Source organism: Phaethon aethereus (genome assembly GCF_964289735.1).
Source record: "Phaethon aethereus genome assembly, chromosome: 14".
Classification (NCBI taxonomy): Eukaryota; Metazoa; Chordata; class Aves; order Phaethontiformes; family Phaethontidae; genus Phaethon; species Phaethon aethereus.
The window spans coordinates 3,931,577-3,950,108 of record NC_138590.1 but is presented as its reverse complement, the minus strand read 5'-3'; the positions used below and the strand labels follow the sequence as shown (position 1 = coordinate 3,950,108).

General features: G+C 36.6%; 1 protein-coding gene across 1 annotated transcript in view; it reads left to right on the top strand.

The window, feature by feature from the left end:
• DOCK2 (dedicator of cytokinesis 2) overlaps positions 1–18,532 on the top strand; it is a gene marked incomplete at both ends in the record, with an annotated part of 201,114 nt that overhangs the window by 174,234 nt on the left and 8,348 nt on the right. Inside the window, 10 exons of the mRNA XM_082006288.1 lie at positions 1,091–1,210; positions 3,096–3,185; positions 4,509–4,613; positions 6,280–6,421; positions 8,108–8,189; positions 11,206–11,290; positions 12,543–12,629; positions 12,962–13,138; positions 14,429–14,512; positions 18,238–18,375. Of these exons, the coding sequence (XP_081862414.1) occupies positions 1,091–1,210; positions 3,096–3,185; positions 4,509–4,613; positions 6,280–6,421; positions 8,108–8,189; positions 11,206–11,290; positions 12,543–12,629; positions 12,962–13,138; positions 14,429–14,512; positions 18,238–18,375 (1,110 nt within the window). The remainder of the gene's footprint in view (positions 1–1,090; positions 1,211–3,095; positions 3,186–4,508; positions 4,614–6,279; positions 6,422–8,107; positions 8,190–11,205; positions 11,291–12,542; positions 12,630–12,961; positions 13,139–14,428; positions 14,513–18,237; positions 18,376–18,532) is intronic.

The following is an 18,532-nucleotide window of genomic DNA, read 5'->3' as shown; positions in this document are numbered from 1 at the left end:
TTTTCCAAACTCAGTATATAAATAAGTTTTTGCAATTTTCAGATTTATAAACTAAAAAGTGATTGTCTTAATCTCTGTTTTACTGCATATTAGTTATTTTCCACAGGGGTATTCAAGTTTCTGGTTAAAAATACTGCAGTAGGTAGTACAAAATTAATATTAATTGTTGAAATTGTATTTTCAATAGGTGGTTAAAAGCCACATATTGGTGAAACTAAACACTATAGCAAAGATAGTTTTACTTTATATTGTGAACAGTGTGTGCAAATTCTGAAGCCATTTAACTTCCATGTGGTTTTCCTCTTGCTGATTTCTTAGTATCCCAGACATAATAATGATGGAAATGAAATGCAATTTCTGCCAGCTATCACAGGGTGACAGCTGACTTTTCATTTTAAATAATATGGATCACTCTGCCAAATTATGTTTGCTTTGTTTTGTAGCTTATAATTATTTTTTGCTACAACTGATGTTTATTCTCATTGTAACTCATGTTATCAATAAAAATGGTCAGTAAGATGCATTTCCATTTCAAGGGAAAACTCAAAATTTAAATGTTCTTCAGAAAAAAGTTGAGATTTCTTATGGAACTTCTTCTAGTGCAGAACCATATAAATTTGGCTTTTCATAGTGCAATTTTGCTTAAACTTAATTTTGACTTGCATAAAAAATGTATCGTACAAAAATACGAGGTATACTATATGTATTGGTATAGACAAAGATAATATCATATGCAAATATTTTAAGATAAAAAATCAAAACCAAATCAGTCAAGATGACACCATGGAAATAAAATGAACTAATTTTCTCACACAGATGTTTATTCAAAATTTTTGAGTGGAGGGGAGGAAGGAACATGGGTTTTTAAAATGTTATGTCTAGTCCTGGTTATCACCTGAAATACAGTGCTTGATTGAAGAGGTAATGAAAACATTCCCAGTGCCTTTTCCAGTTTCTTTGTGGAATAGTAAAAAAAGACCAGGAAAAACCACTTAGAAGAGCCCAGGGGACCAGGCCTTGGGGGTGGGGGACGCGTGTGTGAAATGTTGTACTCCAGGATTGTGGTTTTTTAACGTGTTTTTATTCTCAGTGGTCAGATGAACAGTGTGCACCCCAAGTCATGTCAACAGAGTTCCAGTGTTCACAGACCTATCGACACTTGAAAGAGAATTTGTATGAGAAGATCATAGAGTACTTTGACAAAGGAAAGGTAGGTCTGTCGAGTTCTTCCCCCTGCCGCATCTCTTTGTGCAGTAGTATTTAATGAATATGCTCTGTATAAAGCGTTTGTGTAGGAAGTCCTCTTTGAAATGTGGGTCAAGTAAAAATTGTGTCCTGAAGGCTTATTCACAGAGTGTATCTGTGCTGTATGAACACGTTCTTTCAATAACCACTTTCACAAAGACAGAGGGCTAATGTATATACTGGTCACAAGCATGTCTGTCAGGCGGTAATAAAATAATAAAAAATGTTGAATGGACTTTCCTGTACTAGGAAGAGAATACAGATTACACAGATTGCACTTCTAAATCATTCGGTCATTATCTCCCAAAAAACCAGACAGTTCAAAATGGACATACTTGTTTCAGAGAAGTCTGAGAATTGCATTCCAAACTTAAAATGTAGTTGTTTTATGTTCAGTACTCGGGTTTAGTTCAGCTTTAAAAAAAAAAAAAAAAGTTAATAAAATTGCCTATGAATACATTGACATTAAGCTGAGATTTTTTTCAAGTAAAGCAAAAGACTAAAAGAAAGCGGGAAAAAATTCTGCGGTGCCAGATAATGACTCTTTTGGCCCAATAAGGCCCTTACGTCATTATGTCAGCCAAAGGTATGAAGGGGGAAGGCAATTCATTACTGCTTCTTGCAAAATAAAGGCATGACTCCCCCATGAAAGTTGCTCCTGTAATTCAGAAGATAGAAAGTTTTTTGTGCTTCAGCACTGTGTAGGGAAATGCAGTGCTATTTTTAACTTCTCACAGGGGTTTGGGTTTTTTTGGCATCTGAAATGACTATGGTGTAGCAGTCTCCACCCACTGTGTCAGAATAATCAAATCCCCATGACACCTGATCTATCTAGCATTCGGGTTCTCCTCAAATATGCCAGAGGAGGCTTGCGGGCAGCTGAACGCAGCTATCAGGTTCAGAACTGCCTACCCTAGGAGATGTGGCAGATGCCCCATCCCTGGAAACATCCCAGGTGAGGCTGGACGGGGCTCTGAGCAACCTGCTGTAGTTGAAGATGTCCCTGCTCACTGCAGGGGGGTTGGACTAGATGGCCTTTAAGGTCCCTCCCAACCCAAACTACTCCATGATTCTACATGGCACCATTTAAAAATGGTTATGTGTGTGGCCATCAGTGACCTTATACGAGTAGAGAATGGTGTTCAGAAAACCCCTTTTGAGGGGGAATTTGAGTTTCTATATGCTTTATATATATGCACTTTATATACATATGCACTGTATATGCACTTTTGTGCTGGATACATTAAGTACCTGTAGCAGATGAGAAAACCTGTCCTAGTCTTCCTAGGGCAGCTCTGTAACTCCTCACAGTAATTTTCTGAGGTAGCTATCAAGCTGTGTGGTAGCAAACAAGCTGCTAGTCCAGGCAAGTGGCCTTGTGATTTTTTTGCTGACTAGGAGAGCTGTCATATGCAAGGCTACCTATGAATTAGGTATGCTTCAGAATTTTTTGTAAAATGAAGTGTGTTTGTTTTAAAGACAGGCAGGCATCAGTCCCCTCATACACTGCTCTCTGCATGGGGTATGTTCTGGATGTTATGCACCTTAGTGATTTACTCTTCTTTTTTAAGCTATCTGGAAGGTTAGGTGTTTTTTTATTATCTTATTGTAAGAATAAAGTATGCTTACTTACTCCTTCCTATAATGAACCATAAAACACTTTTTATTTTTTAGATTAATCTGCTTTCCTAAAGTTTATGATTGCCTTGTCTTCCAGTCTAAATGTGCAGTTAATAAATGACTGCAATTTAAATATAGCATAATCAAGAAAACGGTAGTTAAACAGTGATGCATTAAAAACTTGTTTGTTGGTACTGCATTTACTTTTTGAATATGTGGTTGTGTTGCAGATGTGGGAAGAAGCCATATCTCTATGCAAAGAACTTGCAGAGCAATATGAAAAGGAAGTTTTTGACTACGAACTTCTAAGTCAAAACCTGGTAAGATTATATAGAGGTCTTCAAATTATTTCAGTCACAGAAATTATTACTTCAGAGCTATCAAATGATAGAGCTGCTTAGGAGCTTGTTGTCTACAACTGATTTTTAATTCATTTGTCAAAGAGTTGCTATGTTTTATTGTAACAATCCAGTGGTAAAGTAGAGTTTCATGAAGAATTGTTGGTTAAAGTTGCATGGACATCTGCTTATTGAGGTATTTTGAAACTTCTGTAGATGAGATAAACATGTTCTCACTTACTGCATTTTAAACGCCATGGATAGAAGACGTATAACAGGTTTTTGAGGCCTTTGTACTGCTTTAGGGTAGAAAAAGCACCTGGATGCATTTTTTTCCCTGAAATTTTTCTTTAAATTTTAGGTACTTGAATCTTGGCAAGCCTAAAGAATTCTGTCCTAGTCAGAGACTGGGGAAGTAATACATCACAAGGAATTAGAACTAGGTCCAAAGGCTAGAAGGAAGATTTTAAAGGAGGAATTAAATGTTCAATTATTTGCTTTCATTAAAATTGAATTACTCTAAAAAGAATCCCTTTCCCCACATACCTTCTTCTTTTCCATCCCCAAGATTCCACACTTGCATGATCATTAACAAATGTTTAGGGCTCATTTAGTAGATATCCGTGAGCCTTCCACAAAGAAACCATGGGAATCAAAACACGATGTTCTTGAACATCGTGTTGTGTCCAAAGAAAGCTGCTTTTCCTCTCAATCAATTCTGCTTTTATCATAAACTAAAAGATAAAGACAGTATTTTTGCCCATTCCATTTAAGTTGCAGTGTTGCAGGTCTCATAGGTTTAACACAGGAAATAAAAATAGTAAACCTAAATGACAGTATTTTCTGGAAGACATTGTTCTAAGCCCTTGACATGGTGCTAGGGGAAAAGCTTGAGCTGATCCATACCTCAGAAAATATTTGAGGCCGGGAGTTTTTCCAAATATATTATTTCAGTTATTGGTTAAGTGCTTAAAGTATAAAGTGCCAAGTATGACTTTGAGGCTTGCTTTTTTTCTTTTCACACTAGTAAATTATGGGTAAGACTGATTCTGAGGTCAAATAATTGAAGTTGACGCTATGCATATTTAGCTAGGTATTATATTTGCATATAAAAGTAAACAATATTTAATGTATCACAGCAGTGTCATGTGCGTGTGCATGCTAACTGATTATGCTATAGCTTGGCAACTGACAACTGATAGGTCTTGCATATCCAGCTATCAGTAGCATAGTACTATGTAGAGGTTGAAAAATAAATGGAAAAAAAGCCCAAACAGAAGTAATTGCAGTTGGTTTTGCTTTCAGATTCAACAAGCAAAGTTCTATGAAAACATCATGAAAATTCTGAGACCTAAACCAGACTATTTTGCTGTTGGATATTATGGCCAAGGATTCCCCACATTTCTAAGGGTAAACCTGTTTAAATTCTTACTTTTTTCATCTATTTTCATATGCTGCTAAAAATATGAGCGTACTTTCTTAATGCAAGTGAGTCTCTGGGGATATTTGCCATGGATTTAGTTTTGCTTGGATGCAGGATGGTAGTCAGACTCTGACTTGTTACTCGTAAGGATATGCATGTTTTCAGATACATTTGATTCCTTCTCTTGGTTTGATTGCAGAAACTAGAAGATATATCAGCTATGAAGGTGATATATGAGAGCCAAATGCAGCAGTATGATGTAATTTGGTATGGGCAGCTCTTGCGGCACATATTTCTCAGATGAGTCCCCACACGGATTATTGATAGCTAGTAGAATGCCATTAACTAACGTGTTCAAATGAAATCCAAAATTCTGTTTCACGTGAGCTTGGTATTTTTAGTGGACCTTGTCATGGACTGACAAGAGTTTCAGGTTTATATTGCCTCTCAGCTACAACTGCAATACGTTACCAATGGAGAAAGTGTATTTTTCAGACCAATGCACTCTATAGCCAAGTATTGTGTCTTTAACAGTGGGAAACAGTAGATCAGTAGGGTAGGGAAGAGTATAATACAGGGAAGGTGTGCAGTGATACTGACCTGGTATACATTCCCTGATAAACAGCTTCCTGGGCTGGAGGTGACGCTTTTGTTTTCTAGCCCTTCATGGATTGTTCTACAGTGAAGTTGTCCAGTTGCTTTCTGAACCAATGCCCTCCAGAACATGCTGTGGCCTCATAGTACACAACTCTGTGTATTGGAGGTTTACTGTTGACTTTTTGTTGTCTTCTGATTTCTCTACACTAGTTCTTACAGAGAGGCTGAACAGTTGCTCTTTATTCACCTTCCTCATGCCACTCATGACATACTGTTCTCCTATAGTCTTGGTTTGTTTAAACATTGCTTCCACAGCAACCATTCCATATGTTTTAACATCCTGGCTCCCTTGCTCGCCATTTTCTAGTTCATGAGATGATAGGCCAAGAAGTGTACATAGTGTTTGGAATGTGGATAGACTATGAATTTGACCTCTCTTTCCCAGTTTTAAAGGTCAAAGTTGCCTTGAAAACATTGGAAAAAATAGTGAAAAGGTATGCTAATATTACACCAAAGGAAGCATGACACGTTTTTGTTTCTGGTGTTATAGAAGTATCCTGTTACATGAAGTAAACTGAACCACAGATGAGCACATCTGGGGATAGACTGTATTGTAAATGATGACATTTCATAATACCAAGGAGAAGGAGTAGGTAGAGGAATCCTATATATTGGTATTAGAAAGCTGTGAAACGTGGACCCAGAATGTATCTGAAAGCAAATCCTTACACTTGACAGACAAGAAGAAAAGGAATTTCACTACTTCTCTTATGTCCCATTCTGATTTTATTCTGCTCTACAGGAGCATCCTCAGTGGTGATGCCAGTTTATCTTCATTCTATCTGACAACATAAAGTATCATCTCCGGAGAGTCAGTGCTGCATTCCAGCACCCAGTCAAAGGGTTATCTTGCTTTACAGTTAATTAACATTCAGAAAGCTGTATGACTCATTCCAAAATTTGGAGACCCCATTGTGCCTTTGTACTGATAAAGGCATCTGTAACTTCTGCCTCAGCATCATAGAGCCCAAGAAAACAGCTATTTATTCCTTGCAGAACAAAGTATTCATCTATCGTGGGAAGGAATATGAGAGGAGAGAGGATTTCCAGGCACAGCTGATGAGCCAGTTTCCCAGCGCAGAGAAGATGAACACCACCTCAGCACCTGGAGAGGATGTGAAAAACTCTCCTTGTCAATGTATCCTTGAACATGTGGAGTTTACAGAATGCAGGTGGGCTGGGGAAACCTTGTTTTTCAGCAAGAGTTTATCTGTGTCGAAGAATCATTTCCTAAAAAGGATGAAAGTTCATTAATGTGGAGCTCAGCTTGCAGTTTTACTTTTATGCCCTGCATGTCTTTTATGGTTTATTCTTAAGATGTTTGTGCTTGTTTTTCTCACAATTCTAAGGAGTCTGTCTCTCTCAGTCATCATAGAAACACAGAATCATTTAAGTTGGAAAAGATCTTTAAGATTGAGTCCAACGTAAAGCTAACACTGCCAAGTCCACCACTAAACCATGTCCCTAAGCACCACATCTACACGCCTTTTAAATACCTCCAGGAATGGTGACTCGACCACTTCCCTGGGCAGCCTGTTCCAACGCTTGACAGCCTTTTCGGTGAAGAAAAGTCATTCAAGTTCATACATGGTTTACCTTTGTTTTCTTCAAATGGCAAAAACAGTGAGGAAAACTTGATTTGGCTGTTTAAAGCAGAAAATCATCTATTACCTCACATTCGCAGCTGTTGTGTCTTGATAGTAAATTCATGTCTTCCTTGAACATTGTTCTGACTGGCAGTGCATTTGGGTATCACCTGCATTTCTTGGCAACATAATATACCTTATGTCACTCTTAAAAATTTTCCTAGGAAAATTAGCTCATAAACATAATTAACCACCTTTTAGAATGCCCTAAAGGATTCTTGTTTAGAAGTACTCTAACAGTTGCTTGCACACATTCTCTTTTTCTTCATGCTCTGATTTAAATCATTACTGGCTGAGCAGATATGAGATCACTTCATTGTATCAGACCTTTTTTTTTCATGTGTTGATTTTCCTTTGTTAATTTTCAAGGTAATATTGTAACACTTCATATGCTCTCTTGAGTCTGTTCTGGTGGAACCTGCTGGAGGAGAAAAGGAATACTGCTTTCCTTTTACACTGTTGGGACTGAAGCAGAGAGTATTACAGGCTTGTATAAAATAGTATGTTAAGCTTGGGAGCCAAGCTCTCATAAGTCTGTCTTGTGTCTTAACTTTTTTTTTTTTGAGATCATATGCTTCAGTGCTTTCTTAAAGTAGACTTTGCTCAAGTCTATTTGCAACTAACAGGAGATGCACTCTGGAAAAAACTACAGAATCTTACCAGTGGGCATGAGTTTCAAATATACTGAAATATGTAAGAATATATTTATTTACAAACACAGTATTCAGATTTAAAAATAACATTTGCATAGAAAAAGGAAATCTCAGGTAAAGGGGCTGCTCAATTACAGTTTTCAGTGATAAAATGCTAAACATCATGACATTATACATGCCTAAAGCTAAATAGTGAAACTGTTAACATCAGATGTTATTTTGTAAGTTTGGCTTTAAAATTTAATGAATGAGTCGGTGTGATAAATTCAGCTACAGATATTCAAGCTCAGTAAATAAAAAAAATATGCAGCTCAAAATCAGTATTAATATATATTCACTGGTTACTATTCATGGATTTTTCCTTTCTTGTCCACGAAAGCTCCACAAATGAAATGCTGAACCTTGCAGATTTTTTGTCAGGAAATGTGTGTCTGTTGTTGGTTTGCTTTTTTTTTTAATTTCCCCCACAGCATACAATATTTTATTTGTATGTTAATAACATGCCCTTAACTTTCACGATTTCAGATATCCAGTGTTTTACAGTGCAGCCAGTCCTGGAGGAGCAACCTAGATTCAAAAATAAGGCAGTACCTGATCAAATTATAAAGTAAGTGAATTTCTGTAATAGCAAATATAATGAAAGTCAGTCCATATTCCTAAATTGACAACCATTATTTTGTGAACTCGGTCATTTGCCAATGAATCTTAGAGCTTTTATTGTCTTAGTTTACTGACATGTATTCCCTAGGAATTCCATGGAAGAACATCTACCCATTGACCACTTCAGGAATAGCGTATGGTTACAGGGGGGAGGTGCTTTGGGTGCAAGTTCCTGAGTTTTCAGCAGAGGTTCATAGAAAAATGAAGGAGAGAGGTGACTGGCAGTATGAGAATGGTTGAGTTGAAGGCTGTCATACAACAGGATCGTCTTATGACTTCTTGCCAAGTGCAAAACACACAGTGGTAAAATGGTTTCCATTGATACTATGGTTAGGATTTTGTAAAGGAATAAAGGAAATTAATTGTCCAAAGTATTCTGAGAACAGACTGGCTAACATTTCCGAACTCCTAGCCCACGTAGAACAGGTTGAACTTATTACATGCTCCTAATTAAGTGTTCTGGCTACATGTGTGAGAAGTGATGGTTCATTCTAATAGCTGACACTAAAACTGCATACTGAACCTACTGGAATACTGGCTGACTTCAGGCTTCTGAGACTTTTGACTCCAAATCCATCAATATATAAGGGGGATTGTAAGAAAGATGGAGAGAGACTTTTTACCACAGCCTGTAGTGACAGGATGGGGGGCAATGATTTTAAACTGGAAGAGGGTAGATTTCGATTGGATATAAGGTAGAAATTCTTTACTATGAGGGGCGTAAGACACTGGAACAAATTGCCCAGAGAAGTTGTGGACACCTCATCCCTGGAAGTGTTCAAGGTGAGGTCGGACGTGGCTTTTGAGCAACCTGGTCTAGTGAAAGATGTCCCTCCCTACGGCAGGGGACTTGGACTAGATGATCTTTAAAGGTCCCTTCCAATTAAAACCTTTCTATGATTTATATGGTTGCAAACATGGTCAATAAAAGCTGTTGTTACCACTAACATCTCAATGAAAAATTTCAAGATAATATTTGTTAGCTTGTAACTTAAGGACAGCAAAAGGTACAAGCACCATTAGTTAAGGCAGGACATATTCTTGTATATATTCTTGTCAGTGCCTGGTGAAAGCACAAGGTATGACTATCTCCCTAATTGAAACTGGTTAAAACAGGCATCTTAAGCTAAAATTTGTATAGGTAAACTGAGGTAACTGCCTTTTTAATGCAAGAGAGGCTTTGCAATGCCTCCACACTTAAACAAACAAAGGCTCAGACTAAACCCTTTAACAACACTTTTATTACGACTTTCCAGAAAGAGACTGAAGACAGAAGACTTCTTTTTATCAGCTGAGACAAGTTCATTTCTAACTGTTCCACAGCTGGATTCAAACTAGATGTCACCTTTATCTGCAGCCTTCTCTATAGAATCTTTACTGAAATTGCAGTTGATTCAGAGTGGAAAAACAACAATTAGCTCCCCACATACACCGAAATAAATAAACCAGATAGAAACACAGGTCTTGTACTAAAAGATTAAAACAAATGAAAAAAATAATGAACTGTGGTCCCCATTTCAACTTGAATTAATTTTGACATCAGTAACTGAAAGACAGCTTACAAATCTGGTCCTGTTTGACTAGATTTCAGTGTAGTTCCAGACACATTTTGAACTTGTAACAGTTTTATTCAGCAAAGTGCTCCACAATCTCTTGTCATATGGGAGATTTTTCCAATTGTTTGTCTCAGGTGCAGAATTCAACCAAACTGCTAATTTCATCTGGTCGGTCTTAGAGATTTGTTTTTATGAGTGTGCTTTACTGGATTTTTAATTTTAGTTACATTAGTTGGTGGCAATGCATTTGTTCTGTCAAAGAGCTTCAAAGTATCTGCCCTTTCAGATGGAACCGTACAAAGTGATCTGACATGGTATGGCAGTATTTTCCACTTTCTTTTCCTTATTGGTGAAGATAATCTTCTTGGATCAGAAATCATAAGTTCCTGTGAACTAACGTACCAAAAGTTTGCTTAGCTCAACTCTTTGGGGTCTCTCCATTTATTTGTCTCTCTAGGCTTCCAAAACAGGCTTGGTTTTACTGTAAGGTATTTCTGAGGGTTTGGGTTTTTTTTTTCCTTGATCTGCAAAAGTAGCTTTTACTTAACACAGCTTTAAATTTTATTCATCTTTAAAACAAAAACTAAAATCCAAAAGGAGGTCTTTTGCTGTGGACAGCAAAATACTTAGCCAAAACTGTGCAATCGATGTTCTTTTAAATTAGCCAGTACTAAAAGCTGAGTGATTATGAGTTTAGTGGAAATATGTGCTCACAGTGATTGAGAATGATTCATTAGCTAAACAGAATAGACCATAACAGGAATTTGCCATAGATTTCTTTACATTGCTATCCCCTTCTACAAGTGTTTATATACATTTTCTTATCTATCACAAGAAGTTATTATTAATGGATCCATGTGTTTAGTTTACTAACTGTTGTTCTGCTTTGTGAGCAGAATTGTTAGACATTACTAAACTAATTTGGCATGCCTAATGGATGAAAAACACATGTATTTCAGTCCAGGTGAATATATCCACGCTGTTCAGTGAGTTATTTTTAACAAAATATACCCCTTTTGTACGCCATTATAAAGCAGGCAAGCAGTGTGCATGCTCAGCAAGAATACAGGAAAGTAAAAAGTCTTTCCTGGGCCTTCTTCTGTAGATCAACTTAATCTACAGAACTTAATCAACTTCTTAACATTAATCTGGAAGTTCTGGAATTTTTATACCTGGAAATTATTCCCAGTCACAAGCTGAAGCTTAATACTTGTAAAATACTGTGTGTCGGCCCTTATTTATAGATAAAGTAGTTGTCTCCTGAGTTTTCAGTGCTTTTTTTCTGAGCAGTACATTTGCTTTTAATCAAAAACTCAACTGACTAAAAATGAAATATTTCACTGTGATAACAAGATCCATAAATTTCTGAATTCTGTATTTTACAATTCTTCTTTTTAAATCTTTCAGTTTTTATAAGTCCAACAATGTGCACCGGTTCCACTATTCAAGACCAGTCAGAAAAGGATCTGTTGACCCTGAAAATGAATTTGCTGTAAGTAAATGAATGACAGGGTGATGGATGCAGTTCTGGTAGCTGTGACTTAATTTTGATCTAGATCCTTTCTTAGTCTTAGATTACTCATTACAGACACGCTAACTTTAGGATCTGGTTCAGAAAAATGAACATAAGATTTCTCTATTTCAGTGCTACTCCTATGTATGTACTTGATACATCACTGTTTCAATTGGAGGTAAACATTCTGGTACAGATTTTCGTTAGGAAACAAGATGACATGTAAATACATACCAAATGGTTTGCTTCTCGTAGTTTACAACACTTCTGTTAGCTGCCAGCTTGGCAATGAGAGGTGTGTGTTGTCTGCTTTCATCAGTCCTGTGAAATCTTGACAGGCTAGAGTACTACCTATGTCATTTTTATTCCCATGTATAATGGTGTAATGCTGAGAAATAGTCTTCATTGTTCAAATATTCTATGAAATCTGCAACGCCATAAATTATTTTTGTTTCAATGCATAAAAATGTGGTAAGTTTCTATATCTGAATTTTACAGATCTCTGATATTTTGTAGTTTGTCATGAAGACCATTTTGTAGTTGGTCATGAAAACATTGAAATGGTTTTACAAAAATTAAGTCATTAATGTTTTCATTGCAGATGACAATAGATAATATGCATACTTACTTCACATAGGTAGAAATTGGGATAGTTGGAGTATGTCTTCATTGCATTCATTACTATATTTCTCAGTACTAGCAGTTTCAATAAGCCGATATTGGTAATATAAGGAGCAGTCGGGTAAATGAGCAAGTGGCATTTTAAATACCAACAGCTAGTCTTGTTCAGAAGAGGAAAAAGAAAGCGGGGGCGGAGGCGGGGGGGGAGTAAGAATGCTGGCAAGTCATTATATGGCTATTCCTGTTTTTAATTGCAGAAATACATTTCAGAAGTGGAGGAATTTTAATCTGGGTAGAGGTGAGAGTAGGTCATTTAGTCACAGTCATTCAATCTGTAATGGCAAAAATAGGAATAGATACTAAAAGATTCAAGGGTAATTTTCTTTTTCCTCTACTTTGTGCAAGCTTAGTGCCTGAAGCAGACCTAATCTGAAATCAGAAAAATGATTTGTGCAAATTGCTGTGCTAGAGTCATTTTGCAGTGTCTTTTTATGCAAAAGTGTGCCTATGTTTTCTGTCTATGTGCTTTTCACTGACATTTCAGAAGGCAGAAAATATTAAAGTTTAAATCCTGAAGTACCATTTTCTCCCTGCTATCTTTTTTTAATAGTCTATGTGGATTGAGAGAACATCATTTGTTACAGCATACAAACTTCCTGGAATTTTACGATGGTTTGAGGTTGTCTCCATGTCACAGGTGTGTATTAACATGCTAAGAACCCATAAAACATGTATTTACATGAATTCTCATGTACAAAATAGTTTGTGAATTTATCACCCAAGGCTATTGTTATTTACTTGTTTTTATACATACAAAACTGTTACTACTTGTGTTTTATCTTTCTACTGCTGGGATCAGTATCTCCTACATATGATTTATACTTTCAGGACCAAGTCCTAAGAGAGTTGAACAAATCTGTGTTGATTTCATGAATTGTAAGAATATTGTTCATGTACATGAAGTTTTACAAAACCAAAATGACCTTTTTATGTCTTTATAAACCTTAGAAGTCTTTTGTTTCTTTATAGACTACAATTAGTCCTTTAGAGAATGCTATTGAGACTATGTCCACGACGAATGAAAAAATTTTGATGATGATTAACCAATACCAGAGTGATGAGAACCTTCCTATTAATCCACTTTCTATGCTTCTGAATGGGATTGTTGATCCAGCTGTTATGGGTGGTTTTGCTAAATATGAGAAGGTAAGAGCTTTTAAGTCAATGCAAAGAGCATATTCAGATATATTGTTTCATAACCCTACCACATACTTTGTTCAAAGTGGCAGTGGAATGTGGACTGGGAATATGAAAGTCATAACTCCATCGATTAAGAGGTCCTCGTATCCTGGTCACATCTGTCTTTGAAAGCAGAAACTAGCAAACTAGAGTAATTGAAGCTCAATATTAATTGCAGTTATGAGGGTTTTCATATACATGTGAGATAAGATACGCCTTTTGTAATGAATTAGGCTCTCACATCAAAAGGTTTAGTCTGGAGTAAATGAATCAAGTTTATCCTCCAGTAGGTCTGGAGTATTTAGATGTGGGCTATCAGTTAAATTGTCATCAGGTTTTCTCAGCAACTGCAGCCATTCTGCACAGAAGGTTTTGTTGTTGAAAGATGCGACTACAAATAAAAACTGAAAATTTGTCCCTATGGCCACCTTGTGAAGACGGGGATGGGAAGAAGGCAGGAATGTTAAAACATCATGTAAATTTAAATTCTAACTTATTAAAGTTTTGGAGCAAAATGAATGTGGGGTTACTCCACAGCTGTAGAGCTCTGTTATTTCTGCCTGTCGTTTCATGAAAAGCATGTGCCTTGCTTAGTGGGCTCAGCATGTCAGATAGACTTGGACAGTGCTAAAAAGATGCCATATATATATGTATATATTTATATATGTGCATGCATAAATTATATGCAGTAAGCATGACATTCTGGAGGAATATGACTTATGGTCTGTTAGCCCTAAAGTATCATTTGTTTAGATATTTGGCAGTCAGGGACGAATAGCTACATTCTTCTTTTGTACATGGGGGATAAAATCTTTGGGCAGCAAAAGGCAATCTGTATGCAATATCTGGCTCTACTTATCTTTGAAAGAGTTCAGTTTTTTATTGTATAACACTGGCTAATATCAGTAAGCAGAGTACTTGAATAAAATGATCATGTATCAATGTAAATTCTGATACAGCAAATTTGTGCCTTTTTTATTTCAGTGCAAGCTTAAACACAAACAATAATTGGGTTTCATAGTAAGTGTCTCAAACTCAGAAGTGTTGGATAAAGACTGAGTATCTTTTAACAAAAAAGAGCACCTCTGTTCTCAACTGATACAATAAGGAATTAGCACTAGCAGTATCTGGTTAAGGAGCATATGTCTCTCTTATTTGATAACCAATATTATGGTCACCATTTGGAGTAAATGGAGTAATCACTGATATCTTTACCTGTTGAAATTATAGACTGAATTATGGGTTTTTTTGTCTAAGGCTTTCTTTACAGAAGAATATATCAGAGAGCATCCAGAGGATCAAGAAAAGCTGAATAGACTCAAAGATCTAATTGCTTGGCAGGTAACTTCTTACTGACAGCGGTCATCTGAGGCTTCATCAGCTATTCCTTTTTTCTCTTTTTCTGTTCCTTTCTAGCAGGAGAACATAGCATTTAGATGATTGTGTCATTTTTACCAGGGTGTCTTTGTGGTGGGTTTTTTTGTCTTTTTGTTTGTTTACTGTTTCCCCAAAGGAGGGGAGGATAGAAGAATAAGAAGATTCTTGTTACAAACCTCCTGTCTAGTTCTGTGATGAATTCATAGTATTTTTTTTTAAAAGGGACTCATAGTAAAATAGTCTCTCTTAGACTGTTCTAAACCTTCTGTTTCAGAGCATGCATAGTTGTAAAAGGATTATCTATTTATTATCCTATTTAGATATTAATAGTATCCCTTAAGTAGGAAAAAGGACTTCAACTCCTTCCATTTTAGTGTGCCTAACCAGAAGTATGTATTCCATTACTAACCCACTAAGATCACTGACAAAACAGCATAGCAATAATTCCTTACCTGCTGATGTGGCATGTGATAAAACATTCTTGGGGATCTAAGTGATCCTGTCCTTCAGGTTTTTTAAAATCTGTGCCTAAACTGGAGAAATGGCTTAGTTACAAAAATTGTATCTTACTTCCTGAGAAGAATCATCATCAAGTGTGTGTTCTGAATCAGATGAAATGCTAGCAGAATCAAAGGAATTACCCATGTATCTCCTTACATCCTAGGGAAAGCAGCAGGCCAGAAAAGTACTCTGTAGAACACATGATTTGGAACAGTTTATCAGAAGCCACATATAGTGGGCTACGTTTACGGTTAAAAGAGCCAGAATTTCATACTCAGGTTGCATTCTTGGAGACAAAACTGAGAGCATGACCGAAGTCACAAGGACTTCATTAATTGCTGGGAAACCAAGCATTTGCAAATGTCAGAAATTCTCTTTGGAAGTAACTCTTTCCTAGAGGTGTGTGTTCGTTGTTGTTTGTGGGGGTGGTTTTTTTTTTTTGCAATAGAAAACTTAATGGAATGCCAGGTGCTCATAGGAGTTATTTTCATGCTCAATGACCCTTCAAGATTGCTGCTACAGGTCTTTTGTGTGACAAATAGCACGGAAGACCATTAGAAAATGTTTTTAACCTATATCTCCAGAGGAAAACTGAATATTCTGCCTATACCAGCAGCACCAAGGTTATTTCTGTTTTTTATTTTTAGCGTACATACAATAAGCCAACCAACCTGCAGAACCCTTTTGTTCTCAAAGAGGAAAATGCACCTACAGGAGGTGGTAGCAGAAAAAACTCTATTTTTGCTGAGATTGAAGGGAAAATGGCTTTTTTCATTGACCTAAGCATTTGTTATGATAATGGAGGGAAGAAAAACATGACCTCAGAAATTATCAATTCTGTTTGCATTATCTAGTCCAAATAGAAAATACTGCCATCGATACATATGCCAAAATGAATGACTATGAGAGAAGAGACTTACATTTTTGCACAGAGGTAGTTTAAGAAACAGCTAACTACTAAGTCCTCTGAAATGTAGATGATTTAACTGAGAAAGAACTGTTTGCTATGTAAATGAATGGGCATACTAATTACTATATCAAGGCATAATAGCATGATCTCCCTTTCAAGAGGGGTGTTATGAAATAGTGAGAGTTAATCTGGAATTTTACTATCAGAAGTGAATGGCTCGAACTATTTCTTGCCATCTTCCATGTCTCTCCTTGTATTAACTTGCTAAATAAATTCTTCCTCATTGATTTAATCTTGCGCCATTCCTGTTACAGGCTGATAGTATCTTTGTTTCATAGACAAGAAGCAGCCAGAATTAACCATTTATTCCTCTCTCAGCCTTGAAATGAGTATTCCCAATGGTTTTATCGTATCTTTTTTTCTAAATGTTAGTTTCTTAATGTTTTTTAAGTTTCTTCCTGTTTCGTTTTGATTCATCTCAGTTTGGTTATTAGTTTGAGTCCTTTACAGCTTGAGTTTGAGTCAAACTTTACAGTTTGAGTCCTTTACAGCTTTCTCCTGTATCGTTGTCCAACACCGGCTCTGTATGTGGTTGCTTTCTGACCATCAGAAATACTCAGTGAATGTAGTGGTATAAATTGACTGTAATACCATCTGGCATTAGGAACTAAAGTGGTAATTTATATCTAACCCTGTACATCTCTCTGAAGAGGACAAACAGATCTGTCTGTAATGGATGGGCTTTAATACCATGTCTTTAAAAGTCATATTGAAATTGAACTTCCATAACATATCATCAGGTCAATGGGAGGGACAGATATATACAGTATTAAAAGCATCTATAGGGTCACAACACAAAAGGGAAGCGTGGAATCCAAGTGGATTTTACAAAAAAGCCCCAAACGTTAATGCAAAATAGCTAAAAGTCAGTGGTAAAGCAGTCAGAAAAGGTTACTGGCAGAGGGTAGCTAAAAGTACATTGCATAAATCTCATAAATCACCATCTTCAAAAACTGAAGAGTAATGAAATATCTTTATACTTTAAAGATGAGCACCACAAAGTTTCTCCTTGTGAATATGTTTGTTATTAAATAAACAGCATGTCAAAGTGTGCTGTCCATTATCTTTGAAGATAAGATTTGGGTTTTTTGCTTTTAACTAGATATAATTACACCAATATAACAGCAAAGATGATAGTAGCAATATAATAGCAAAGGAAAGCATTGTAGGGAGGAGGGATTAAAAGGTAGTATTACTATCATATTGGCTTCATTGTAAGATTTTTTAAATTTATTTACTTTGGTAAGCAAGCCATTCCTTCTGAAAAAGAAGGATTTTGGAAGAAATTCAAGTGGAGGGAGGTATTTAATGAACTGATAAACCTTTTCCTAACCTTTTTATCAAGTGTACTCCTTTAAGGGAGTAGGTATCTACACTTCCCCCCTCCCCTAGTTTTTAAAAACTCTTGTTATGTACCTTTTTTCCACTCTAGTAGGAAGAATTGGCGATTTCAACACCTTTGTTTAGTTCTCACTGACCCCAGCCTAAAGGATGAGCAGCAAAAAAGAAAAGCACAGAGGTAAAATTGAGCAAAGTCAGACTGGTTAGAGCAAGCTGCCTCTGTTCAGGGCTCGAGTGGTTCATTTTTGTACTGAAGCATTATCTTACTGAACTTTTCTCGAGATGTGGGGGGTACAGAGGAAGCTTGCAGAGTAAAACCAAGGAGAAAGGAAGAGGTCACCTTCGGTAACCAGGCATGAACCTATTGAACTGCTGCAGCAGTTGTCAAAGTGATCACACGATTAAGCCCCCAGCAGATTGATTTAAGCCTTTCTCAGTCAATTAGTTCTCTGTTTGAAAGAGAAGAGTTGAAACCACCAGTCTGGAACCTACCTGGATATTTTTTCATCCCTGCCTTCTTTCTTGTAAAATATGGCAGGCACTTTCATAAGCAGGTGGACTAGTAGTTCTAATTTTTTAAACTCTCACATGGTATGTTTAATCTCATAAGGGATTAACATTCAAATACATAGAAGAGAGAAAACAGTCACTGTGAGGCAGCCAACATTCTCAAAAATTTACTGGTCAAGCTCATTTTTCAAGAGCCCTTTCCATCTTGTAGTTGCTGCTAAAAGCTGAGATCAACTGACAAATCTGTCTGCCAGTCACAGTAAGAGTTTTGCAGTTGACTTAGCAGATACTTTAAATGGAGTTAGAGGGGTTGTCAGACCCAGTTTAATATTTCACTTTTTTGCTTCTTTTTTTTCCCCTCTTCAAGATACCTTTCCTTGGGGCTGGAATTAAAATTCATGAAAGAAGAGTTTCTGATAATCTTCGCCCTTTCCATGACCGTATGGAGGAATGTTTCAAGCATCTAAAAGTTAAAGTGGAAAAACAATACGGAGCCAGAGAATTGGTATTGCTCTCATTTTAACCTCTCCCGCACTTTCTTTTTACATAATACATGTTTTGTTCTTCTAAACAAAAACACTTACTAAACTTCTGTTGCTTGTGGGTTTTCTTGTGATCTGAAGGTAGTAAGACCCGAGTTTTACAGTCAAAGAGTTGATTCC